We start from the raw sequence: 21,129 nt of genomic DNA, 5'->3' as shown, positions 1-21,129 counted from the left end.
TTACAGAGAAGAAGGGAGGAAGAGAGAGAGAAACATCGATCAGTTACCTCTTGCATGTGCCCTGACCGGGGATTGAACCCACCAACTTTTGGTGTATAGGACGATGCTCCATCCAACTGAGACACCTGGCCAGGGCTGGAATATTTCTGTTTGTTTTTTTTTTTGTATTACTACTGACACATGATCCTTATGAAATTAAATTAGATACCAACAATAACTTCTTCTGGAATCTTTTTGGATCTGACTACTGCAAACAGAAACTCAGTTTCCTCATTTATTTTCTTTGAACTAAGAATTATTTGCTAGATCTTTACTTACAAAATCAGAGATTAGGAGATTAAAAATAAAAGTAAATAGAAAACCTACAACAGACATCAAGAAAACAGATCAAATAGGAAGGAATAAGTGACTGCATAATTATAAATCGAGGATTAACATAATGGTCTATAAAAAACTAAATAGGCCAGTCGGCCTGATGGTCAAATCCCTCTAGTGATAACTACAACAATTAAGGCTTCGCTAGAACAAGACTGCGCACAGAGACCACAAGGGGGTGCACCAAGAAAGCATAAAAGATGCGGAGACAAAAAAACATGACAGAAATGGAGGATATGGAGCTAAGAATTGCAATTTTGAGGGCTTGCCATAAATTCGTGCAGAGCCTCACGAAAACTAATGAGACCCTCGATGCTACGATAAAGAAATTAGAAAGTAAGCATACACGGACTGAAATAAAGAATATTATACCCAATAGCAGACCAGAGGAGTGCAAGAATCAAACCAAAGATTTGACAAAAAACACCCAATTGGAAAAGCAAAATGAAAAAAGAATCCGAAAGTGTGAAGATAGTGTAAGGAGCCTCTGGGACAGCTTTAAGCGGACTAATATCAGAGTCATTGGAGTCCCAGAAGATGAGAGACAGCAAGATATTGAAAACCTATTTCAAGAAATAATGGCAGAAAACTTCCCCCACCTGGAGAAAGAAATGGACTTACAGGTCCAAGAAGCGCAGAGAACCCCAAACAAAAGGAATCCAAAGAGGACCACACCAAGACACATCATCATTAAAATGCCAAGAGCAAAAGACAAAGAGAAAATCTTAAAAGCAGCAAGAGAAAGAGGCTCAATTACCTACAAGGGAATACCCATACGACTGTCAGCTGATTTCTCAACAGAAACTTTGCAGGCCAGAAGGGAATGGCAAGAAATATTCAAAGTGCTGAATACCAAGAACCTACAACCAAGATTACTTTATCCAGCAAAGCTATCATTCAGAATTGAAGGTCAGATAAAGAGCTTCACAGATAAGGAAAAGCTAAAGGAGTTCATCACCGCCAAACCAGTATTATATGAAATGCTGAAAGGTATCCTTTAAGAAGAGGAAGAAGAAGAAAAAGGTAAAGATACAAATTATGAACAACAAATATGCATCTATCAACAAATGAATCTAAGAATCAAGTGAATAAATAACCTAATGTACAGAATGAACTGGTGACTATAATGAATCAGGGACATAGAAAGGGAATGGACTGACTATTCTTGGGGGGGAAAGGGGAATGGGAGATTCGGGAAGAGACTGGACAAAAATCATGCACCTATGGATGAACTCAGTAGGTGGGGAGTGAGGGTGGAGGGTGGGGTGGGAGCGGGAAGGAGGGGAGTTATGGGGGGAAAAAAGAGGAACAAATGTAATAATCTGAACAATAAAGATTAAAAAAAAAAAAAAAAACTAAATAACTTGTCATATTATACAATGAAAATAGTAATTTCCACCACCGGATATTTATATAAACACCTATCAACTACATTCCACAACAGAAAGAGGGTGAATTAAGTATAGGATCGAGGAGCATCTAATGTAGAAGATGGGGCTATAGTAAATAACACTGTATTGTATAACTGAAATTTGCTAAGAGAGAACTGAAATGTTTTCACCCAAAATAAAAAATTCATCTAACAACTGATTCTATCTACATTGCTATTATCTTAGTTTTAACTGTCTCTTTAGGCTCTATCATACTTGCACATCAAAGGACCAGATCTTCATGAAGTTTTTGAGTACTAGATCTCAGATCTGTGTTGAACTTGAAAGTGCTATCAGGAAATGGGCAGGGCTCAAACATTTAAGATACAGAGGAATAAGTAGGAAACCATAGTGATTTTATCTTAACAGCTGCATTAACTATTTCAGATCATTAAAATTCTGTGCATATAAATTTCCTACTTGGAGCTGCTGAGTACGGGGTGGGGCAAAGGAGGTTTACAGTTGTGAGTACGTGAAACACAGAATTTATTCCTGTATTATTATTTATTGTACTAGAGGCCCAGTGCACAAATTCGTGCACAGGTGGGGTCCCTTGGCCTGGCTGGTGATCAGGGCCATAGGTCGGCCACCAGGGGCAGCGGCAGCGGGAGGTAGGCCAGCCACAGGAGGTTGGCTGTGGGAGTGCACTGACCACCAGGGGGCAGCTCCTGCGTTCAGTGTCTGCCCCCTGTTGGTCAGTGCATGTCATAGCAACTGGTCAACCGGTTGTTTGGTCGCTTAGGCTTTTATATATAGAGAGAGAGACCAGAAGAAGCCTGGTGCACGAAATTCGTGCACAGGTAGGGTCCCTAAGCCTGGTCGGCAATCAGGGCCAATCCGTGGGGTGACCGGTGGGGTGATCTGGGCCCCTGCTCGCACCTGCCTTGGCCTGGCATCGCCTACTCGCTGGCCCTGACCGCTGCCATTGCCGCCCATCGCCATCTGTGGGCGAGCAGCAGGGTGATTGGGGCCCCCGCTTGCACCTGCCTTGGCCTGGAGCCGCCCGCTCACCTGCTCCACCATCCCGCTGTGGTCCCACTCTTGTCAGGCTCATCAGGGCCGGCAGTGCCTCCACTGCCGCCTGCTGCCAGCGCTGCGTCGCGGTCACCCAACATGTTCTGCGCCGCCCCCTGGTGGTCGGCGCATGTGTAACTCCCGGTCAGTCAAACTCCCGCCCATGGGAACAATTTGCATATTAGCCTTTTATTATATAGGATTATTTTCTTTCTTTAAAAATATATATTTTTTTATTTCAGAGATGCTTTCAGAGATGAAGGGGGAGAGAGAAAGAGGGGATAGGGGGGCGTGAGAGAAACAGAAACATCAATGATGAGAGAGAATCATTGATCAGCTGCCTCCTGCACATCCCCCCATGATGGTTGAGCTCGTAACAAAGGCTCTAACCAGGAATTGAACCGTGATCTCCTGGTTCATAGGTTGATGCTGAACCACTGAGCCACACCGGCTGGGCTATTATATTATTTTCCATACAGACAACTGTAAAACTACTTTTGCTCCACCCTGAATATATAAACCCACATTTGTAGAACAGAGAAACTTGGAGGATAAGCCTCTGTCACGTCTTTTTTTGTCTCTACTCTGAGTACAATGGGACTTAAGATATACTAAAATGTGCTGAACATTTGTTTTATACATCTGAATCCTTTCAATAGTGGGCTCTTGTATAGTATCTTGCTTCAGCAGAAAGTTTCTACTCATTTCAAAAGTACTTCAGAAAAGGACAAAGCTGCCTGGCTGGCATGGCTCAGTGGTTTAGCATTGACATATGAACCAGGAGGTCATGGTTCCATTCCTTCAGGGCATATGCCCAGGTTGCAGGCTTGATCCCCAGTGTGAGATGTGCAGGACACAGCTGATCAATGATTCCTTCTCATCATTGATGTTTCTATCTCTCTCTCTCTCTCTCCCTCTCCCTTTCTCTCTGAAATCAATAAAAATATTTTTTTTAAAAATGACAAAGCAATTAAAAAATGATGCAAGAAGAAAGAATGAGTTACAAATCTCTTCCAAACCATGTAGCCACTGACAGACTTTCAGTTAAGACAAAACAAACAGCCAAAACCGGTTTGGCTCCTTGGATAGAGCGTCGGCCTGCGGACTGAGAGGTCCCAGGTTCGATTCCGGTCAAGGGCATGTGCCTTGGTTGCGGGCACATCCCCAGTGGGAGATGTGCAGGAGGCAGCTGATCGATGTTTCTCTCTCATCAATGTTTCTGGCTCTCTATCTCTCTCCCTTCCTCTCTGTAAAAAAAATCAATAAAATATATTAAAAAAAAAAAAAAGACAAAACAAACAAAAAATCCACACAGCTCGTAAGCACCATGACCTTTTCTGGCTTTAGTTCTATGTGACCACTGTACATATTTCATCCTTACTAATAAAATGTGTTTCTTTGCCCAGCCAGAATAGCTCAGTTGATTGCAGGTTTGATTCTTGGTCAGGGCACATTCCTGGTATTGGGTTTGATCCCCTGTCGGGGCATGTACGAAAGGCAACCCTATATAATAAAAGCCTAATATGCAAATGGTCCCCTTGGGCAGTCGTTCCACTGGGAGTTCGATCTCTCACTATGACGTGCACTGACCACCAGGGGGCGGTGCAGAACATGGCGGGCGTCAGCGATGCTCTGCAACCTCTCACCAGCTACCTGGGGGCGGGGGTGACAGGGACAGAGGTGCAGTGAGAATGTTGGGTGTCCACTGAGCTCACTCTCACTCCCCCTGCTATCCTCCCCCGGGACACCAGGGCTCGTGTGCTGGAGAAGTCCTCCCGCTTCGGTGCCAGGCACCTGCGAGGAGCCCACCCTGCACCTGTGCAGCCTCTTCTGGGTGAGCTGGGCCACAGCCGCCAGGGGACCGCAGGGGCCAGTCGGGCTCCCCATGGGTTCACATAGGAGCTGGTCTGCGAGGCCAGCTTGGAGAGAGCATGCTGCCCACCCGGCTTCCGTGTGGCGCTGCTGGGCGGTCCAGAGGCATATGCTGTGCCCCGGCCTACAGTGTCCAGCCACGCTCACCGCAACTCCATGTGGGGGGTGGGGAGCACCCTGACTCAGGTGGAGGGTGGCGCGTGGGGGCCCAGGTTCTGCCCAGGGTCCAGAGGTCAGCAGGGACCTTCCCTTCTATGCCAGATGCTCGCGCTTCAATTGCTGGCCAGGCCTAGGGACCGCACCCGTGCATGAATTCATGCACGGGCACCTCTAGTTGATTGATGTTTCTCTCTCTCTCTTCCTCTCTCTAAGCATGTCCTCAGGTGAGGATTAAAAAGCAATAAATTTTGTTTCTTCAGTTATATCAATTTTTATGTTACTGCTTTGATGAATATATGATAAAAGTGAAGGTGGTTTTTTTTTGAAAGCCAATAAATACTTCCTTAAGTATAATTTATATAAAAAAGTTTACTTATAAAAAAGTAACTTTTTGCCCTGGCCGGTTTGGCTCAGTGGATGGAGTGTTGAGTCAGCCTGTGGACTAAAGGGTCCCAGGTTTGATTCTGGCCAGGGGCACATGCTTGGGTTGTGGGCTTAATCCCCCGCAGTGGGGGGCAGTCAGTGATTCTCTCGCATCACTAATGTTTCTATCTCTCTCCCTTCCTCTCTGAAATAAAATATATATATGTGTGTGTGTGTGTGTGTGTGTGTGTATATATATATATATATATATATATATATATATATATATACACACACTAATAAAAGAGAAACATGGTAATTAGTGTACGACCGCTACCCTTCCCATTGGCTAATCAGCATATCCTTATGCAAATTAACTGTCAGCCAAGATGGCGGCCGGCAGCCATGCACTGAAGTGAACAGGGAGGCTTGCTTGCTCCAGTGATGGCGAAATCCAACATTCCCCGCCTGACTTGCCGGCCTCTCAGCTGCAACTCTAAGCAAGTATGTTGCAAATATAGAAGCTAAACAAAACCCCAGAAACCCCGGCTTTCAGTCAGCCGGGCTTCAGCCAGCCTGACCGCAACATTGTATCAAATACAGAACGTAAACAAAGGCCAGAAACCTGCTTTCAGCAGCCGAGGCCTCAGAGCTAAAGCTGGCCCAGAATAGAAAAAAAAAAAAAGAAAAAAAGGAGCAGTTGGGAGCTTCAGTCACCCACCAGCCGGAAAACGGCCCTCAGCCCCTCACCCAGACTGGCCAGGCACCCCAGTGGGGACCCCCAACCTGATCCAGGACACCCTTCAGGGCAAACCAGCCGGCCCCCACCCATGCACCAGGCCTCTATCCTATATAGTAAAAGGGTAATATGCCTCTCGGCACCGGGATCAGCAGAGCAGCGAGGCTCCCGGCACCGGGATCAGCGTGACAGGGGGCAGCACCCAAACCCCCTGATCGCCCTGCGGCTCTGTGTGTGACAGGGGGCGGGCCACAACCTCCCTATCCGCCCTGCTCTGTTCATGACAGGGGAAGGCGCCCCAACCCCCTGATCAGTCCTGCTCTGTGCTGATAGGGGGGAGCTCCCCAATCCCCTGATCGCCCTGCGGCTCTGTGTGTGACAGGGTGCGGCGCCCCCCCCCCCCCCCCACGGGCCCTGCTCTGTGTGTGACAGGGTAGAGCCATAACCTCCCCATTGGCCCTGCCCTGAGTGTGACAGGGTGCAGCGCCCCAACCCCCTGATCCACCCTGCTGTGTGTGTGACAGGGGGCGGTGCCCCAACTCCCCTATCGGCCCTACTCTGTGAGTGACAGGGGGGAGCTCCTCAACCCCCTGATGGGCCCTGCTCTGTGCGTGACAGGGGGGAGCTCCCCAACCCCCTGATTGACCCTGCTCTGTGTGTGACAGGGTACGGAGCCCCAACCCCCCTGATGGGCCCTGCTCTGTGAGTGACAGGGGGCAGAGCCCCAACCCCCTGATCGGCCTTGCTCTGTGAGTGACAGGGGGCAGCGCCCCAACCCCTTGATCGGCCCTGCTCTGTGAGTGACAGAGGGCAGCGCCCCAACCCCCTGATCGGCCCTGCTCTGTGAGTGACAGGGGTCAGCGCCCCCAACCCCCTGATTGGCCCTGCTCTGTGAGTGACAGGGGCCAGCGCCCCAACCCCCTGATCGGCCCTGCTCTGTGCTTGACAGGGGGTGGCGCCGCAACCCCCCAATCGGCCCTACCCTGAGCGTGACTGAGGGTGGCATCGCAACCTCCCGATCCGCCCTGCTCTGTGCATGACAGGGCGGCGCCCCAACTCCCCAATTGGCCCTGCTCTGAGCCTGACCAGGGGCTGCACCTAGGGATTGGGCCTGCCCTCTGCCACCCGGGAGCAGGCCTAAGCCAGCAGGTTGTTATCTCCCGAGGGGTCCCAGACTGCGAGAGGGCACAGGCAGGGCTGCCCCCCCCCCCCCCAGTGCACAAATTTTTGTGCACCGGGCCTCTAGTATATATATAATTTTTTTTAAAGTAACTTTTTTCTTCAAGGGGAAAAATCCCAACATTTTTATTTCTGTCTGCTATGTAACCCCCTTCCTTTGTGAAGTTATCAACTAGAATGTCTTTGTTTCTAGTAATTTCTTGACAGTATTTTCTTTGCCATTTACCTAATTTCTGTAATTAGATACAAACAAAAATTTCTCATGAGTGGTTACTGACTAAAATGATTTGTTAGGATCACATAATTACCATGTCACATACAAAAGCAAAAGCTTAGTGAAAATCTTAAATGCTAAAAAATTTTGGTTTTAAGAAGTTCTTACCTAGTTTTATCACAATTTTCAAACTATAATTTTTCTATATTAATTTCTCTACCTTCCTCCACCAAAACAAACTAGTTTTATGGATGGGAGAAAAAAAATACACACCAATTCAGAATTTCTTCCTCTTGTGCTATCTGACATGAATTTAGAAAGCCGAATAGGTTGAGGTTATTCCTGTTTTCAATTTAGGTAAGAAAAATCTCAGTATACATGGGACAAATCTGATTACAACATACTTTCTTTTTTTGGCCTAATAAAAATATCATAAATAGAGCTTACTTGGTTAAATAAGTTTTTATATATACTTACTAAATAATACAACAAAAAATTTTCAACAGAACATTTTAAGAAGTTACAGACCACTGCTACATTTTAAGGAGAAGGACAGTGGTTCTTTTGTTTTTGAGAGGGTGAGGAGTGGCACAAGGAAGGCATAGGAATATTTATCCTTTAAAAAAGTATTACTTCCCTGAGTGCTTAATAATGAAGTAGCTGTATAACACCATTTACTTGGAACAGTCCCAGCCTGTTGTCACCTTTCTAATAGAAAGGTATTGTCACCTTTCTAATAGATAATAGAAAGACTTACAGAGCACCTTTATTCTTTAACATCACCACAGAAACTTAGATAATTTACAAATGCCTTCTCCTGAGCTCTGAAATACTCACATTTTAGAGCAGATAAGAATCTGAACAATACTCTGGTCATAACTTTACAACAAAGTTAGGAACTGATGGCCTAAGGACAATAAATGTTTTGTTTGAGCAACAGTGTTCCAGAAACAGAAACTTTACATAAACATCCAGACTTGTTTAGTCTTGAAAAACCAAACATTTTGGCAAAGTGGGACTAAAATCTCCTATGGAAACAATGAACTACTGCTGTGTAGTTGCTGTGGCCTTTAAGGAGGGCATGATCTCTCACAGCATGATCTTACACTGTGTAGGCCTTTGAATTTGAGCCCATGGTCTGCAAAGCTGGTATGTTATATACTCAGTTATCTTTCCCAGACATGCAAAATGTGAATTGCTTCAAATTAACTACTCTATCAATCTAATATGAGCTATTCACCATTTTCAGCAATGGTTTCTCCATGGTTTCTACCCTAGAGTTTATATTCTCATCAGGTACTAAGTAACACAAGCACATGCCTGAGGAAAAAAAGGTCTAGAAAGCTCCACACACTGAAAAACCTTTTCCCACTAAAGTAGTAAACTTGACTTACCAGTTTGGAATTGGTAGTTGGTTTATTTCTTAAAGCTGGGGGTCTGTAAGCTGTTGCAGTTTTAGGTTCTTCACTGGGTACGTCACTTGGAACTGCTTGGTAAGTTATTGTTTTTGCTGGAAATATTCCATCTAAAAATGGCTGCCAAGAAACCTGCCATAATTCCACATTTGATGGCACATCATACTTGTGCAAGATTGAGCCAGTGTAATGCCAAATCTTGTACCCATTATTAACACGTAACCTGGGAGCACATGTAGCTGTTAAAATATGCTCACCATCTGGGCACCAAGCAAAATATGTAGAATCAGAGGCCACTGGTTTAGAAATAAGTTTGTAGTTTTTAACATCCCATACTTCCATCTGTCCCCTCAGATTTCCAAATCCAGCCAGTACTAATATATGCCCATGAGGACTATAGTAGGCTGCGTTACGAGGACCAGTTCCAAAGTCAAACACAGGATCACACTTCAAGTTGAAAATTGTTGCTTTGGCAGGCATAAAACCATAAACAGCACAAAACTCAGTAGAATTCGAATTCCAAATTACATCATAGATGGGGCCACTTTTTGCTGGAAAAATAATATAAAACCCAAATTAGCAATAATTATATGAATATAATATTTATTAGCACTAATTATAATCACATAACACTCAAACATGTCAAACAGTAAAAAAAAAAAAACGAAACAAAAAAACCCAAAAATTTCATGGTATGTTAAAATTAAAATATTTTTACATGATATATATAAAAATTAATGTATAATCATAAATTTAAGAATCTCTAATAAACCTTAATTTCTTTTACATTTTGGCAATGTGGGCTCATAGTAGCATAGGTTATTACTACTAGTTATTAACAACTAGTTTTTATTGAACTAGGTAGTAGTATATGCATATAGTAATAAAAATATGAACTATATAAAAAGACACGCCACAAAAATAAACCCCTCTACACTATAGGCAAACCTGTTATATTTCTTTTCTTTTTTTGGTTAATCCTCACCCAACAGTATTTTTTCCATAGATTTTTAGAGAGAGTGGAAGGGAGGAAGGAAGGAGGAAAGAGGGAGAGAGAAGGAAAGAGAGACACATTGGTTGCCTCCTACAGGCACGCTGACATAGCGGGGGATTGAACTTGAACCTGCGTATATGCCCTTGATCAGGAATCTGCATGGGGGATGACACTCTAACCACTGAACTACATCCACCAGGGCCTCTCTGGTATATTTATTGCATACTAGAGGCCCGTTGCATGAAGAGATTCGTGCAATAGGCCTTCCCTTCCCCTGGCTGCTGGCACAGTTTTCCTCCGGCACCCAGGACCCAGGCCTTTGCTCCGGGGAGCCTTCAGTCTTCACTGCTCCGGCTGGAGCCTTCCGTCTTTGCTCGGCCGCTTCGCGCCTATGTATGCAAACTAACCGCCATCTTTGTTGGGTTAATTTGCATACTCTCCTGATTGGCTGGTTAGCGTAGCAGAGGGATGGTTAATTTACATGTTTGTCCATTATTAGGTAAGACTAGAGGCCTGTTGCATGAAGAGATTCGTGCAATAGGCCTTCCTTTCCCCTGGCTGCTGGCATCGGTTTGCCTCCGGCACCCAGGGCCCAGGCCTTCTCTCTGGCCGAGTTCTGGCCAGAGCCAGCCCCGGAGCTGTGTGGCCTTGCTGCAAGCCGGCCCCAGAAACGTCAGGCCTCGCTGCTCCACCGGCCCCGAGGCCGTGAGGCCTCTCTACTCCGCTGGCCCAGAAACGTCAGGCCTCACTCCACTGCTTGGAGCCTACGTATGCAAATTAACCGCCATATTTGTTGGAGGTTAATTTGCATATCGCCCTAATTAGCCAATGGGAGGCAGAGCGAAGGTAGGGTCAATTACCATGTTTGTCTATTATTAGATAGGATGCTTCCTGAAATTTTTTTTGAAATTTAGCTTCTCTCTCTTAAACACATACAAAAAACCCCAAAGTTCTACCCTCTGTTTCATTTCAATACTCTATCTTGGAGATTTTTTCACATAAGCACATTATGATCTGCCTCATTCTTTTTCAGCTGTTCCGTGTTCCATTACAAATTCTGTGAGTGTTCACAAACACATCTGTAGAAGTGCAACTGTCTGGTCAAAGGGCGCACCCAGTCACTGGATGACATACCACCAAACTGTCCTTTAAAGACGTACCAATTTGCACTATGAATAACTTTTGACAATATGGAATTTTCCCTCACTCTCACTCATGCTCTGTAGTTTCTTATTTTTACTTTTGCCAACCTACTAAGGTGCAAACTGTATCTTGCTTTCTATTTTCTTATAAACTAAGCACCTTTTAAATATATCTATAATAGTAATCTATAATAGTAAAAGGGCAATATGCTAATTAGACCAGAAGTCTTCCAGACGTCCTTCCTTGCAAAGCCGGGGCCCGAGGGAAGCCAGCCTGGGTCCCAGGTACCTACTGGTGGCCGGAGGAGGGAAGCCTGGGTCCCAGGTGCCGTAGGGAAGCCAGTACTGGCAACCAGAGGAAGGAAGGCCTACTCTTAAATGAATTTTCATTCGTTGGGCCTCTAGTTTATACATAATTTCATTTCTCTTTCTGTGGACTATTTTTTAATGTTCCATGTCCATTTCTTTCTTTAGTTATTGGTCTTTTATTGCTTTACTTGATACAGTAACAATATTCACCTTTTCTCAGACTCATCCCTTGCAATCTAAACAAATTTCCCCCCCAATTTTTATTGTTTTGCTTAATTTTTGAACTCTTTTCTTCCCTTAATGTAGAAATCTATAACTTTTATATATTTAAATTTATTCCTTTTCCCTCATAACTTCGGTCTTTAGAAAGTCTTTTTCCATTTTTAGAAAAAAAAAATCACAAATATTTGCTTCTAGTTCTATAGTTTTAGATATAATTTTTTGGCCCAACTGGATTTTTTTTTTTGATGAAGAGGCAGCATTATTGATTTCTTTTCTTTCTTTTTTTTTTAAGAGAGGAAGGAAGAGGGAGAGAGAAACACTGATGTGAGAAATATTCATCAATTGCCTCTGGCAGACCAGGGATGAAACCTACAACCCCACCATGTGCCCTGATCGGGAATCAAACCCGTGACCTTTCGGTGCACAGAAAGAGGCAACACTATTAATGTTTTGTTCCAAATAGCTAGACTGTTGTTCCCATACCACATAAAAAATCAGTATTTTCCACCATTGATTCAAATGCTGACTTTCTTACATAGCAGTAGCAAAGGAAATGTGCATCTCTTTCTGAATTTGGTTCTGTTTCATTGTTTACCTGTCTACTCACCAGCCAGAACCAAAGTGACTTAATTACAACTGCCTTACATCTTAATATCTAATAGTGTAAGAATCCCCCCATCCTATTATTCTTTTGCAGTTTTCAAAACATTATTGCAAGTTTATTTTTCAGTATCAACTTTAGAATCAGCTTACCTAGTTAAATCTACTGGCATTTTAATTTCACTTTTACATCAACTTGGAGAGAAATGACATCTTTATAAAATTCTTAAAGGTCACAGTTTGTTCCTCAGAAGTTTTTTTCCCCATCGGACCTATACTATTTGTTTTTTGCTGCTATACATACATGAAATCTTCCCTTCCATTATGTTTAAGTGGCTGTTGTTATATGGTGACTTCATCTATGAGCAGAGATGATTTTGTTTCTTCCTTTTAAAACTGCACACTTGCCCTAGCCGGTTTGGCTCAGTGGATAGAGTGTCGGTCTGTGGACTGAAGGGTCCTGGGTTCTAGTACCAGTCAGGGCACATGCCTGGGTTGCAGGCTCAATCCCCAGTAGGGGGCGTGCAGGAGGCAGCCGATCAATGATTCTCTCTCATCATTGATGTTTCTCTCTCTCCCTCTCCCTTCCTCTCTGAAATCAATAAAAATATATTTAAAAATAATTTTAAAAAATAAATGAAATTGCATACTTGCCTTGGCCGGTTTGTTTCAGTGTTTAGGAGCATGGTCTGTGGACCAAAGGGTTTCAGGTTCCATTCCCAGTCAAGGGCATTTCTTGGGCTGCAGGTTCGATCCCTGGCCCTAGTTGAGGTGTGTGCAGGAGGCAACCAATTTTGATGTTTCTTTCTCTCTCTCTCTCTCTCTCTCTCTCTCTCTCTCTCTCTCTCCCCCTGTTTCCCTCCCTCTCTCTCATACACACTCTCTCTAAAAATCAATGGAAAAAAATATCCCTGGGTGAGGATTAAAAACTAAAAATAAGTAAGACTGCATATTTTATCTTTTTTAAAAATGTATATTTTTGTAGATTTCAGAGAGGTAGAGGGAGAGACAGAAACATCAATGATGAGAAAGAATCATTGATCGGTTGCCTCCTGAATGCCCCCTACTGAGGATGGAGCCCACAACCCAGCATTTGCCCTGAGCAAGAATGGAACTGTGACCTCCTGATTCATAGGTCGAAGCTCAACCACTGAGCCACCAGCTGGGTTACATGTTATCTTTTGATCAGTTATACTAAGTAGATCTTTCAGAATGTTAACTAAGAGTGGAATGGGGAGTCACCCTTGTTTTGTTTGTGACTTCATTAGAACGTTTTCTTTACATGTTCAATTCAAAATGAAAAAATTAGGGAGTTGCCAGAATTTTAGATCTGTATTATTCTATAGTTAATTTAGTTTAACAAAACAAAGATGAAGTACTAACATTCTTCAGTACTGAAAATGGTGCTAAATTCACTAGATCAACTTACTGTCCTAATAAGTTCAATAAGTCCCCAAAGAGTTACAGCAACTGAATTACCTAACTTAGCAAGTTTCCTACTAAAGAACTATCATAACTAAATTAACTGGGTTATGTCAAAATCAGGTGTGTCTGGAAATGACTTTAAGTTTCTTAATCAAGAGGAATTTTATCATAAAGATTATAAAACATGTTAGTCTTAACACCTGATCAAGAATTTAGATTATATCATCTTTTTTAAAAAACATGTATTTTTATTGATTTCAGAGAGAGGAAGGGAGAGGGAGAGACAGATAGAAACATCAATGATGCGAGAGAATCACTGATCAGCCAGCTGCCTTCTGCATGCCCCCCACTGGGGATTAGGGCATGTGCGCTCACCTGGAATCGAACCGTGACCTCCTGGTTCATAGGTCAACGCTCAACCATTGAACCATGCCAGCTGGGCTATGTCATCTTTTTCACTGTCCTAATGTTTTTATCAAAGGAAGATGGCTGAAATACTCACGTAATTGCACCACAGCACTTTCTCCGTTTGTTGCAATATAGTGCAGCGTTTGTTCACCGTAGTAGGAAGCTCCTGTCTTGTCAACATCTGTACTAGCTATTACTAACACAGCAGTAGCTATAACAGTGAAAACTTTAATTAGATTTAAAACACAAATTAACCTAATGGTGATAAAAAATATATTAAACAATATAATACAGCCATGTAAAAGTTCATTAAATAAGCTTTGATACATTCTCCTATACACATAGGAATCAAGTCTAAATCAATACTTGATAAACAAAATGAGAGAAAATATATTTATTGTACCTTTTTTATTCCATAGCATTGTAACCTTATCTGCCTTAAAGAAACTTTTATTGGCTAAAGCTGCATGAGGTCCATCAAAGTTGGGGTACTTATATAATCGAACAAATGAAGGTGCACCCTTACTTCCTGGAACGTAAACAGCCACCTATGATACACAGACATGAATAATTTAATTTAGGAAGTATATAAACTAAGATGGATATCACTAAAAACTAAAAAAAGAGGTTAATCTTATAATATTCCACATAAACAAACAGAAACATAGCCATTACCTTGTATGGTTGGGGTCCAGGTGATAACACAAAATCATTAATTTTTTGCAAATGCAATTTATTTGCAGTTGTATCTAAAAAAAAGGAAATGGTGTTAGATTGATGAGAGATGCTAATAGTGAATGCTAAATTCTGAATACATTTTAAAAGGTTAGTGTAACTATACACAATAATGATCATTGTAGTCTCATATAGATGAGGCAGAGCAAAATAGTGGAAAAAGCATGGGTGGGAGTAGAAAAATTTACACTTGAGTTTCTACTCAGTCACTTATTAGCTGTGTGAGCTTGGGCAAGTAATGAGATTACACACCTAATTCCCAGTGATTGGTTTTTAAGAGCACAGTATCAGGCACATAATAGGTATTTAATAAACATCAGTTCCCTTCTCTTCAACTTCTGAAATAAAGTAGTTTTAGAGCTCAGTAGATGGGAAAGATGACTTTTAGACTAATATAAAATGTGGATATAGATATTCTGTAACTAATTACATGACAATAATAATCACAAGAGTAACAGTGGTGAACATTTTTTTGAGTTCTAACTCTGTGCCAGGCAGTCAGAACCCATATTATGAAAAATACTACTTCCCTAGTTAATGGGATCAAGAGCTGTTATTCTTCCTTTGTTCAAATTCAGAAATCAACAGCTCTTCGAAAGTAGCACATCAAACTGCCAAATTGCAGCGCCATTCTTTTGGCATGCTCACAAAGAGGCAGGCAAGTGAACCCAAAATCAGTGGGGGCTAGAATGAGTCTCAAAAGCAAGATAATGAAGTGTACAGCTATAAAGATTAAGTGAATAGTGCCACCTTTGGTATATGTTAATGGAGTTACCAATTCCTACTCTACTGTAATATACTCAAAAGTGTACAGTCATTAATGGGATACCCTAAGGACAAAAGAAATTGCAAAACTTTTTCTTTAAATCATTTTCAGTAATCATGTTACTGGTATTACTGTTCGTATTGCTATTCTAAGAATATTATGTGGTTCGTGTGAAATAAAGCAAATGAGCGGAACCAAGATGGCGGCGTAGGGAGCGGACCTGTGTGTGCTGCTCTCTCACAGCATCATTGAAACTATCAACTATGAAGTAAACAACCGCCACTCAGAACCATGGGGAAGTTGGCCCAGTGGGAGATCTACAACTGGAGGAAAAGAAAGAAGCGCAGTGAGACTGAATGGGAGCTACGGAGGCACCAAAACCAGAGGTACGCAGTCACACGCCACGCGGGCTGCAAATGGATTCTCGGTTTTTTACGAACCCTCGAATCCTCTGGGCTTGCCCGGGGCGGGTCTCTGAGGCCCCAGATCCCACAGGGAGAGGCGGCCACGGCCTTGCAGTGGTCGGAGAGTGAGGGAAGCTCTGATACGCGGCTGCTCGCCGGCACCGAGGGACAAGAAATCCTGGTGTCCCGGGGAGGCGAGGGGCGCGGAGACGCCGCCATCGCTATTTCATCCACGCTGGTGACTCCCTGTGACCCCGCCCTACCCTCAGGGCTGTGCCAGAGGCACAAGAGGGAATGACTGTGCTTTTACAAACTCTCAAATCCACTGAGCTGGTTCGGGCGGGTCTCTGAGGCCCCAGGCCCCAAGGCGAGAGACGGCATGGCCTTCCAGCGGTCAGAAAGCGAGGGAGGCTCTGGCGCTCGGCTGCTCGCCGGCACTGGGGGACGCAAAGTCCTGGAGTCCTGGATAGGCAAGGGGCCGCTGAGTCTCCGCCCCGGCGACTCCCTGTGATCCCGCCCTACGCAATTTACATTCCCATCTGGGCTGTGCCAGACCCACAAGTAGAAGCGCCTTTTCTTCTGCAAACTTTCAAATCCACTGAGCTGGTTCAGGCGGGATCATGAAGCACCAGACCCTACGGGGAGAGGCAGCACAGCCTTGCAGCCATCAGAAAGCGAGGGAGACTCTGTTGCACAGCTGCTCGCCGGCACTGGGAGACACAAAGCCCTGGCAGAGAGTCAAGGGGCCGCGGAGACTCAGCCAGTGCTATTTGCTCCGCCATGGCAACTCCCTGAGTCTCAGCCTTAATCAATTTACATCCCCATCCAAGCTGTGCCAGGTGCACAAAAAGACCCACCTGCGCTTTTGCAGCCTATCCCAACAAATTGCAGACTTCAACTGCTCGCAGCCATGAGAGACACACTCAAGAAGCAGACCCAGGAGAACCAGGATGGCGGCATAAGGAAGAGACCTGTGCGTGCTACCTCGCACAACAACATCGAAACTACCAAATATCAGACAAACACCTATCATACAGAACCATGGGAAACTTGGCCCAGTGGAAGCTCTACAACTGGAAGGAGAGAAAGAACATTGAGACTGAGTAGGATGTGACACCAAGTACAGAGCCCAACCCAACAAACTGCAGATTTCAACTCCTCGCATAGAAAGAAGCGCATAGAGACTGAGTAGGATGTGCTGAAGCACCAAGTACAGAGCCCATCCCAGCAGGCTGCAGATTTCAGCTCCTTGCACCTGGGAGGGACGCAATCGGGGGGCAGAGTCGGGTCCGGGGCCGGCCAGGGCTGGGCCTGACTCGGCCGGCACTGCGGAACTGCTGTACCAGCAAGCGCACAAACATGCCCACTGGTCCCAGTCTCTGGTGGGGCGCTGCGGGACAGCAGACAGGCAGTCTGTGCACTTGGTGGAGGGCAGGAGCGCTGGATGTGCAACCACCAGGAATGCCTGGAGATTTTGTCTAGTGGGGAGCCGCCGGCAGGGGACAGAGGGCCAAACTTCCTGTTTCCCCGGTAAGGCTGGGATGGCCCCGGTGAGGTTGAAACAGCCCCCGTGAGGTAGGGACGACCCCAGTCAGGTCGAAACAGCCCCGGTGTGGTAGGGACAACCCCGGTGAGGTTGAAACGGCCCCCGTGAGGTAGGGACGACCCCAGTCAGGTCGAAACGGCCCCAGTGTGGTAGGGACGACCCCGGTGAGGTTGAAACAGCCCCCGTGAGGTAGGGACGACCCCAGTCAGGTCGAAACGGCCCCGGTGTGGTAGGGACGACCCCGGTGAGGTTGAAACAGCCCCCATGAGGTAGGGACGACCCCAGTCAGGTCGAAACGGCCCCGGCGTGGTAGGGACAACCCCAGTCAGGTTGAAACGGCCCCCGTGAGGTAGGGACGACCCCGGTGAGGTTGAAACAGCCCCCGTGAGGTAGGGACGACCCCAGTCAGGTCGAAACGGCCCCGGCGTGGTAGGGACAACCCCGGTCAGGTTGAAACGGCCCCGGTGTGGTAGGGACAACCCCGGTCAGGTTGAAACAGCCCCGGTGTGGTAGGGACAACCCCGGTCAGGTTGAAACGGCCCCCGTGAGGTAGGGACGACCCCGGTGAGGTTGAAACAGCCCCCGTGAGGTAGGGACGACCCCAGTCAGGTCGAAACGGCCCCGGCGTGGTAGGGACAACCCCGGTCAGGTTGAAACGGCCCCGGTGTGGTAGGGACAACCCCGGTCAGGTTGAAACAGCCCCGGTGTGGTAGGGACAACCCCGGTCAGGTTGAAACGGCCCCCGTGAGGTAGGGACGACCCCGGTGAGGTTGAAACAGCCCCCGTGAGGTAGGGACGACCCCAGTCAGGTCGAAATGGCCCCGGCGTGGTAGGGACAACCCCGGTCAGGTTGAAACGGCCCCCGTGAGGTAGGGACGGCCCCGGTGAGGTTGAAACAGCCCCCGTGAGGTAGGGACGACCCCAGTCAGGTCGAAACGGCCCCGGCGTGGTAGGGACAACCCCGGTCAGGTTGAAACGGCCCCGGTGTGGTAGGGACAACCCCGGTGAGGTTGAAACGGCCCCCGTGAGGTAGGGACGACCCCAGTCAGGTCGAAACGGCCCCGGCGTGGTAGGGACAACCCCGGTCAGGTTGAAACGGCCCCCGTGAGGTAGGGACGACCCCGGTGAGGTTGAAACAGCCCCCGTGAGGTAGGGACGACCCCAGTCAGGTCGAAACGGCCCCGGTGTGGTAGGGACGACCCCGGTGAGGTTGAAACAGCCCCCGTGAGGTAGGGACGACCCCAGTCAGGTCGAAACGGCCCCGGCGTGGTAGGGACAACCCCGGTCAGGTTGAAACGGCCCCCGTGAGGTAGGGACGACCCCGGTGAGGTTGAAACAGCCCCCGTGAGGTAGGGACGACCCCAGTCAGGTCGAAACGGCCCCGGTGTGGTAGGGACGACCCCGGTGAGGTTGAAACAGCCCCCGTGAGGTAGGGACGACCCCAGTCAGGTCGAAACGGCCCCGGTGTGGTAGGGACGACCCCAGTGAGGTTGAAACAGCCCCCGTGAGGTAGGGACGACCCCAGTCAGGTCGAAACGGCCCCGGCGTGGTAGGGACAACCCCGGTCAGGTTGAAACGGCCCCCGTGAGGTAGGGACGACCCCAGTCAGGTCGAAACGGCCCCGGCGTGGTAGGGACAACCCCGGTCAGGTTGAAACGGCCCCCGTGAGGTAGGGACGACCCCGGTGAGGTTGAAACAGCCCCCGTGAGGTAGGGACGACCCCAGTCAGGTCGAAACGGCCCCGGCGTGGTAGGGACAACCCCGGTCAGGTTGAAACGGCCCCGGTGTGGTAGGGACAACCCCGGTGAGGTTGGGGCGGCCCCCGTGAGGTAGGGACGACCCCAGTCAGGTCGAAACGGCCCCGGTGTGGTAGGGACGACCCCGGTGAGGTTGAAACAGCCCCCGTGAGGTAGGGACGACCCCAGTCAGGTCGAAACGGCCCCGGTGTGGTAGGGACGACCCCAGTGAGGTTGAAACAGCCCCCGTGAGGTAGGGACGACCCCAGTCAGGTCGAAACGGCCCCGGCGTGGTAGGGACAACCCCGGTCAGGTTGAAACGGCCCCCGTGAGGTAGGGACGACCCCGGTGAGGTTGAAACGGCCCCCGTGAGGTAGGGACGACCCCGGTGAGGTTGAAACAGCCCCCGTGAGGTAGGGACGACCCCAGTCAGGTCGAAACGGCCCCGGCGTGGTAGGGACAACCCCGGTCAGGTTGAAACGGCCCCCGTGAGGTAGGGACGACCCCAGTCAGGTCGAAACGGCCCCGGTGTGGTAGGGACAACCCCGGTCAGGTTGAAACGGCCCCCGTGAGGTAGGGACGACCCCGGTGAGGTTGAAACAGCCCCCGTGAGGTAGGGACGACCCCAGTCAGGTCGAAACGGCCCCGGCGTGGTAGGGACAACCCCGGTCAGGTTGAAACGGCCCCCGTGAGGTAGGGACGACCCCAGTCAGGTCGAAACGGCCCCGGTGTGGTAGGGACAACCCCGGTCAGGTTGAAACAGCCCCGGTGTGGTAGGGACAACCCCGGTCAGGTTGAAACAGCCCCGGTGTGGTAGGGACAACCCCGGTGAGGTTGAAACGGCCCCCGTGAGGTAGGGACGACCCCAGTCAGGTCGAAACGGCCCCGGTGTGGTAGGGACAACCCCGGTCAGGTTGAAACGGCCCCGGCGTGGTAGGGACAACCCCGGTCAGGTTGAAACGGCCCCCGTGAGGTAGGGACGACCCCGGTGAGGTTGAAACGGCCCTGGTGAGGTTGAGACTACTCCAGTGAGGTTGGGACAAATAAAGGGGACCAGTATGGACTGATGAACAGGTGTAGATACAGAAGCAGAGCAACATTGAACAGAATGTTAAACTACAATGGGGAGCCTGGGGAGGGTTGGGGGGGGGGGATTAAGAGACCAACTGAAGGACTTATATGCATGCATATAAGATTAACCAATGGACACAAGACACGGGGCGGGGGGGGCGGGGGGTAGGGGCCGGGGGAATATCATGGGGGGGAAAAAGGAGACATATGTAATACTCTTTATAATACTTTAAGAAATAAAAATTATTAAAATAAAAAAAAAAAAAAAATAAAAAAAAAAAAAAAAAAAAAAAAAAAAAAAAAAAAAAAGAAATAAAGCAAATGAAATTCCTGGTGTTGGCAAAAGGCAATACAGATATAAGATATAAAAAAAGAAAGAAAGAAAGAAAAAGGCCTAAAAACAATGATCAACAAAATAGTAATACGAAACCCCACACACCCATATTGTGGTCTCTAAATACCATTTTCCACTAAAAGAAACCAGAGTATTTCAAAGAAATGACTGATTCTAAGTATACAGCAGGAAATAATAAACACAGTAGTCTCAGAATAGCTTGTCTTACTATATAGCAAAATCGTCATTAAGGACTAATTGACCAATCATGGGATAATCTGAGCCATCAATAAGAATAATAATTGCAATGGACTGAAACACATGTTTAAATTTCTAGTTCACAAAGATGCGGGGGGGGGACACAGGGGAACAATTGGTTGCAATGAAGATTGCCAGAGAAAGAACTCATTCTTTCAAAAGTGATAAAAGGAAAGAATATTGATCCTGCCTTTCCTATATATATGGTACTACTAGGCAACCAAATAGTAGATAAGAAAATTTCTCTTTATAGAAGTAGTACAGCTAATATGAGAGAGGAGGAGGATAATCAGAATATCACCAATTCGCAACCACTCATGAAATAATGGATCTAGGCACTGAACGTTAATGTCAGTTAACCCTACAAAATTAAAGACAGTAAGACAGTATGTGCTTCTTGATAAAATAGTTCAATACTG

General features: G+C 46.7%; 1 protein-coding gene across 6 annotated transcripts in view; it reads right to left on the bottom strand.

Moving 5' to 3' along the window:
- EIF2A (eukaryotic translation initiation factor 2A) overlaps positions 1 to 21,129 on the bottom strand; it is a 72,358-nt gene that overhangs the window by 14,319 nt on the left and 36,910 nt on the right. For all 6 annotated transcript variants that reach the window (XM_070405965.1, XM_070405966.1, XM_070405969.1 and 3 more), the window contains 4 exons: positions 14,536 to 14,609; positions 14,264 to 14,408; positions 13,955 to 14,071; positions 8,740 to 9,311 (listed from right to left, as the gene is read on the bottom strand). In XM_070405965.1, the coding sequence (XP_070262066.1) occupies positions 8,740 to 9,311; positions 13,955 to 14,071; positions 14,264 to 14,408; positions 14,536 to 14,609 (908 nt within the window). The remainder of the gene's footprint in view (positions 1 to 8,739; positions 9,312 to 13,954; positions 14,072 to 14,263; positions 14,409 to 14,535; positions 14,610 to 21,129) is intronic.

Source organism: Myotis yumanensis, unplaced genomic scaffold (assembly GCF_028538775.1).
Source record: "Myotis yumanensis isolate MYYU_CA2020_CCGP unplaced genomic scaffold, mMyoYum1.0.hap1 SCAF_2, whole genome shotgun sequence".
In the NCBI taxonomy this organism is placed as follows: Eukaryota; Metazoa; Chordata; class Mammalia; order Chiroptera; family Vespertilionidae; genus Myotis; species Myotis yumanensis.
This window is presented reverse-complemented; position numbering and strand designations above follow the sequence as displayed.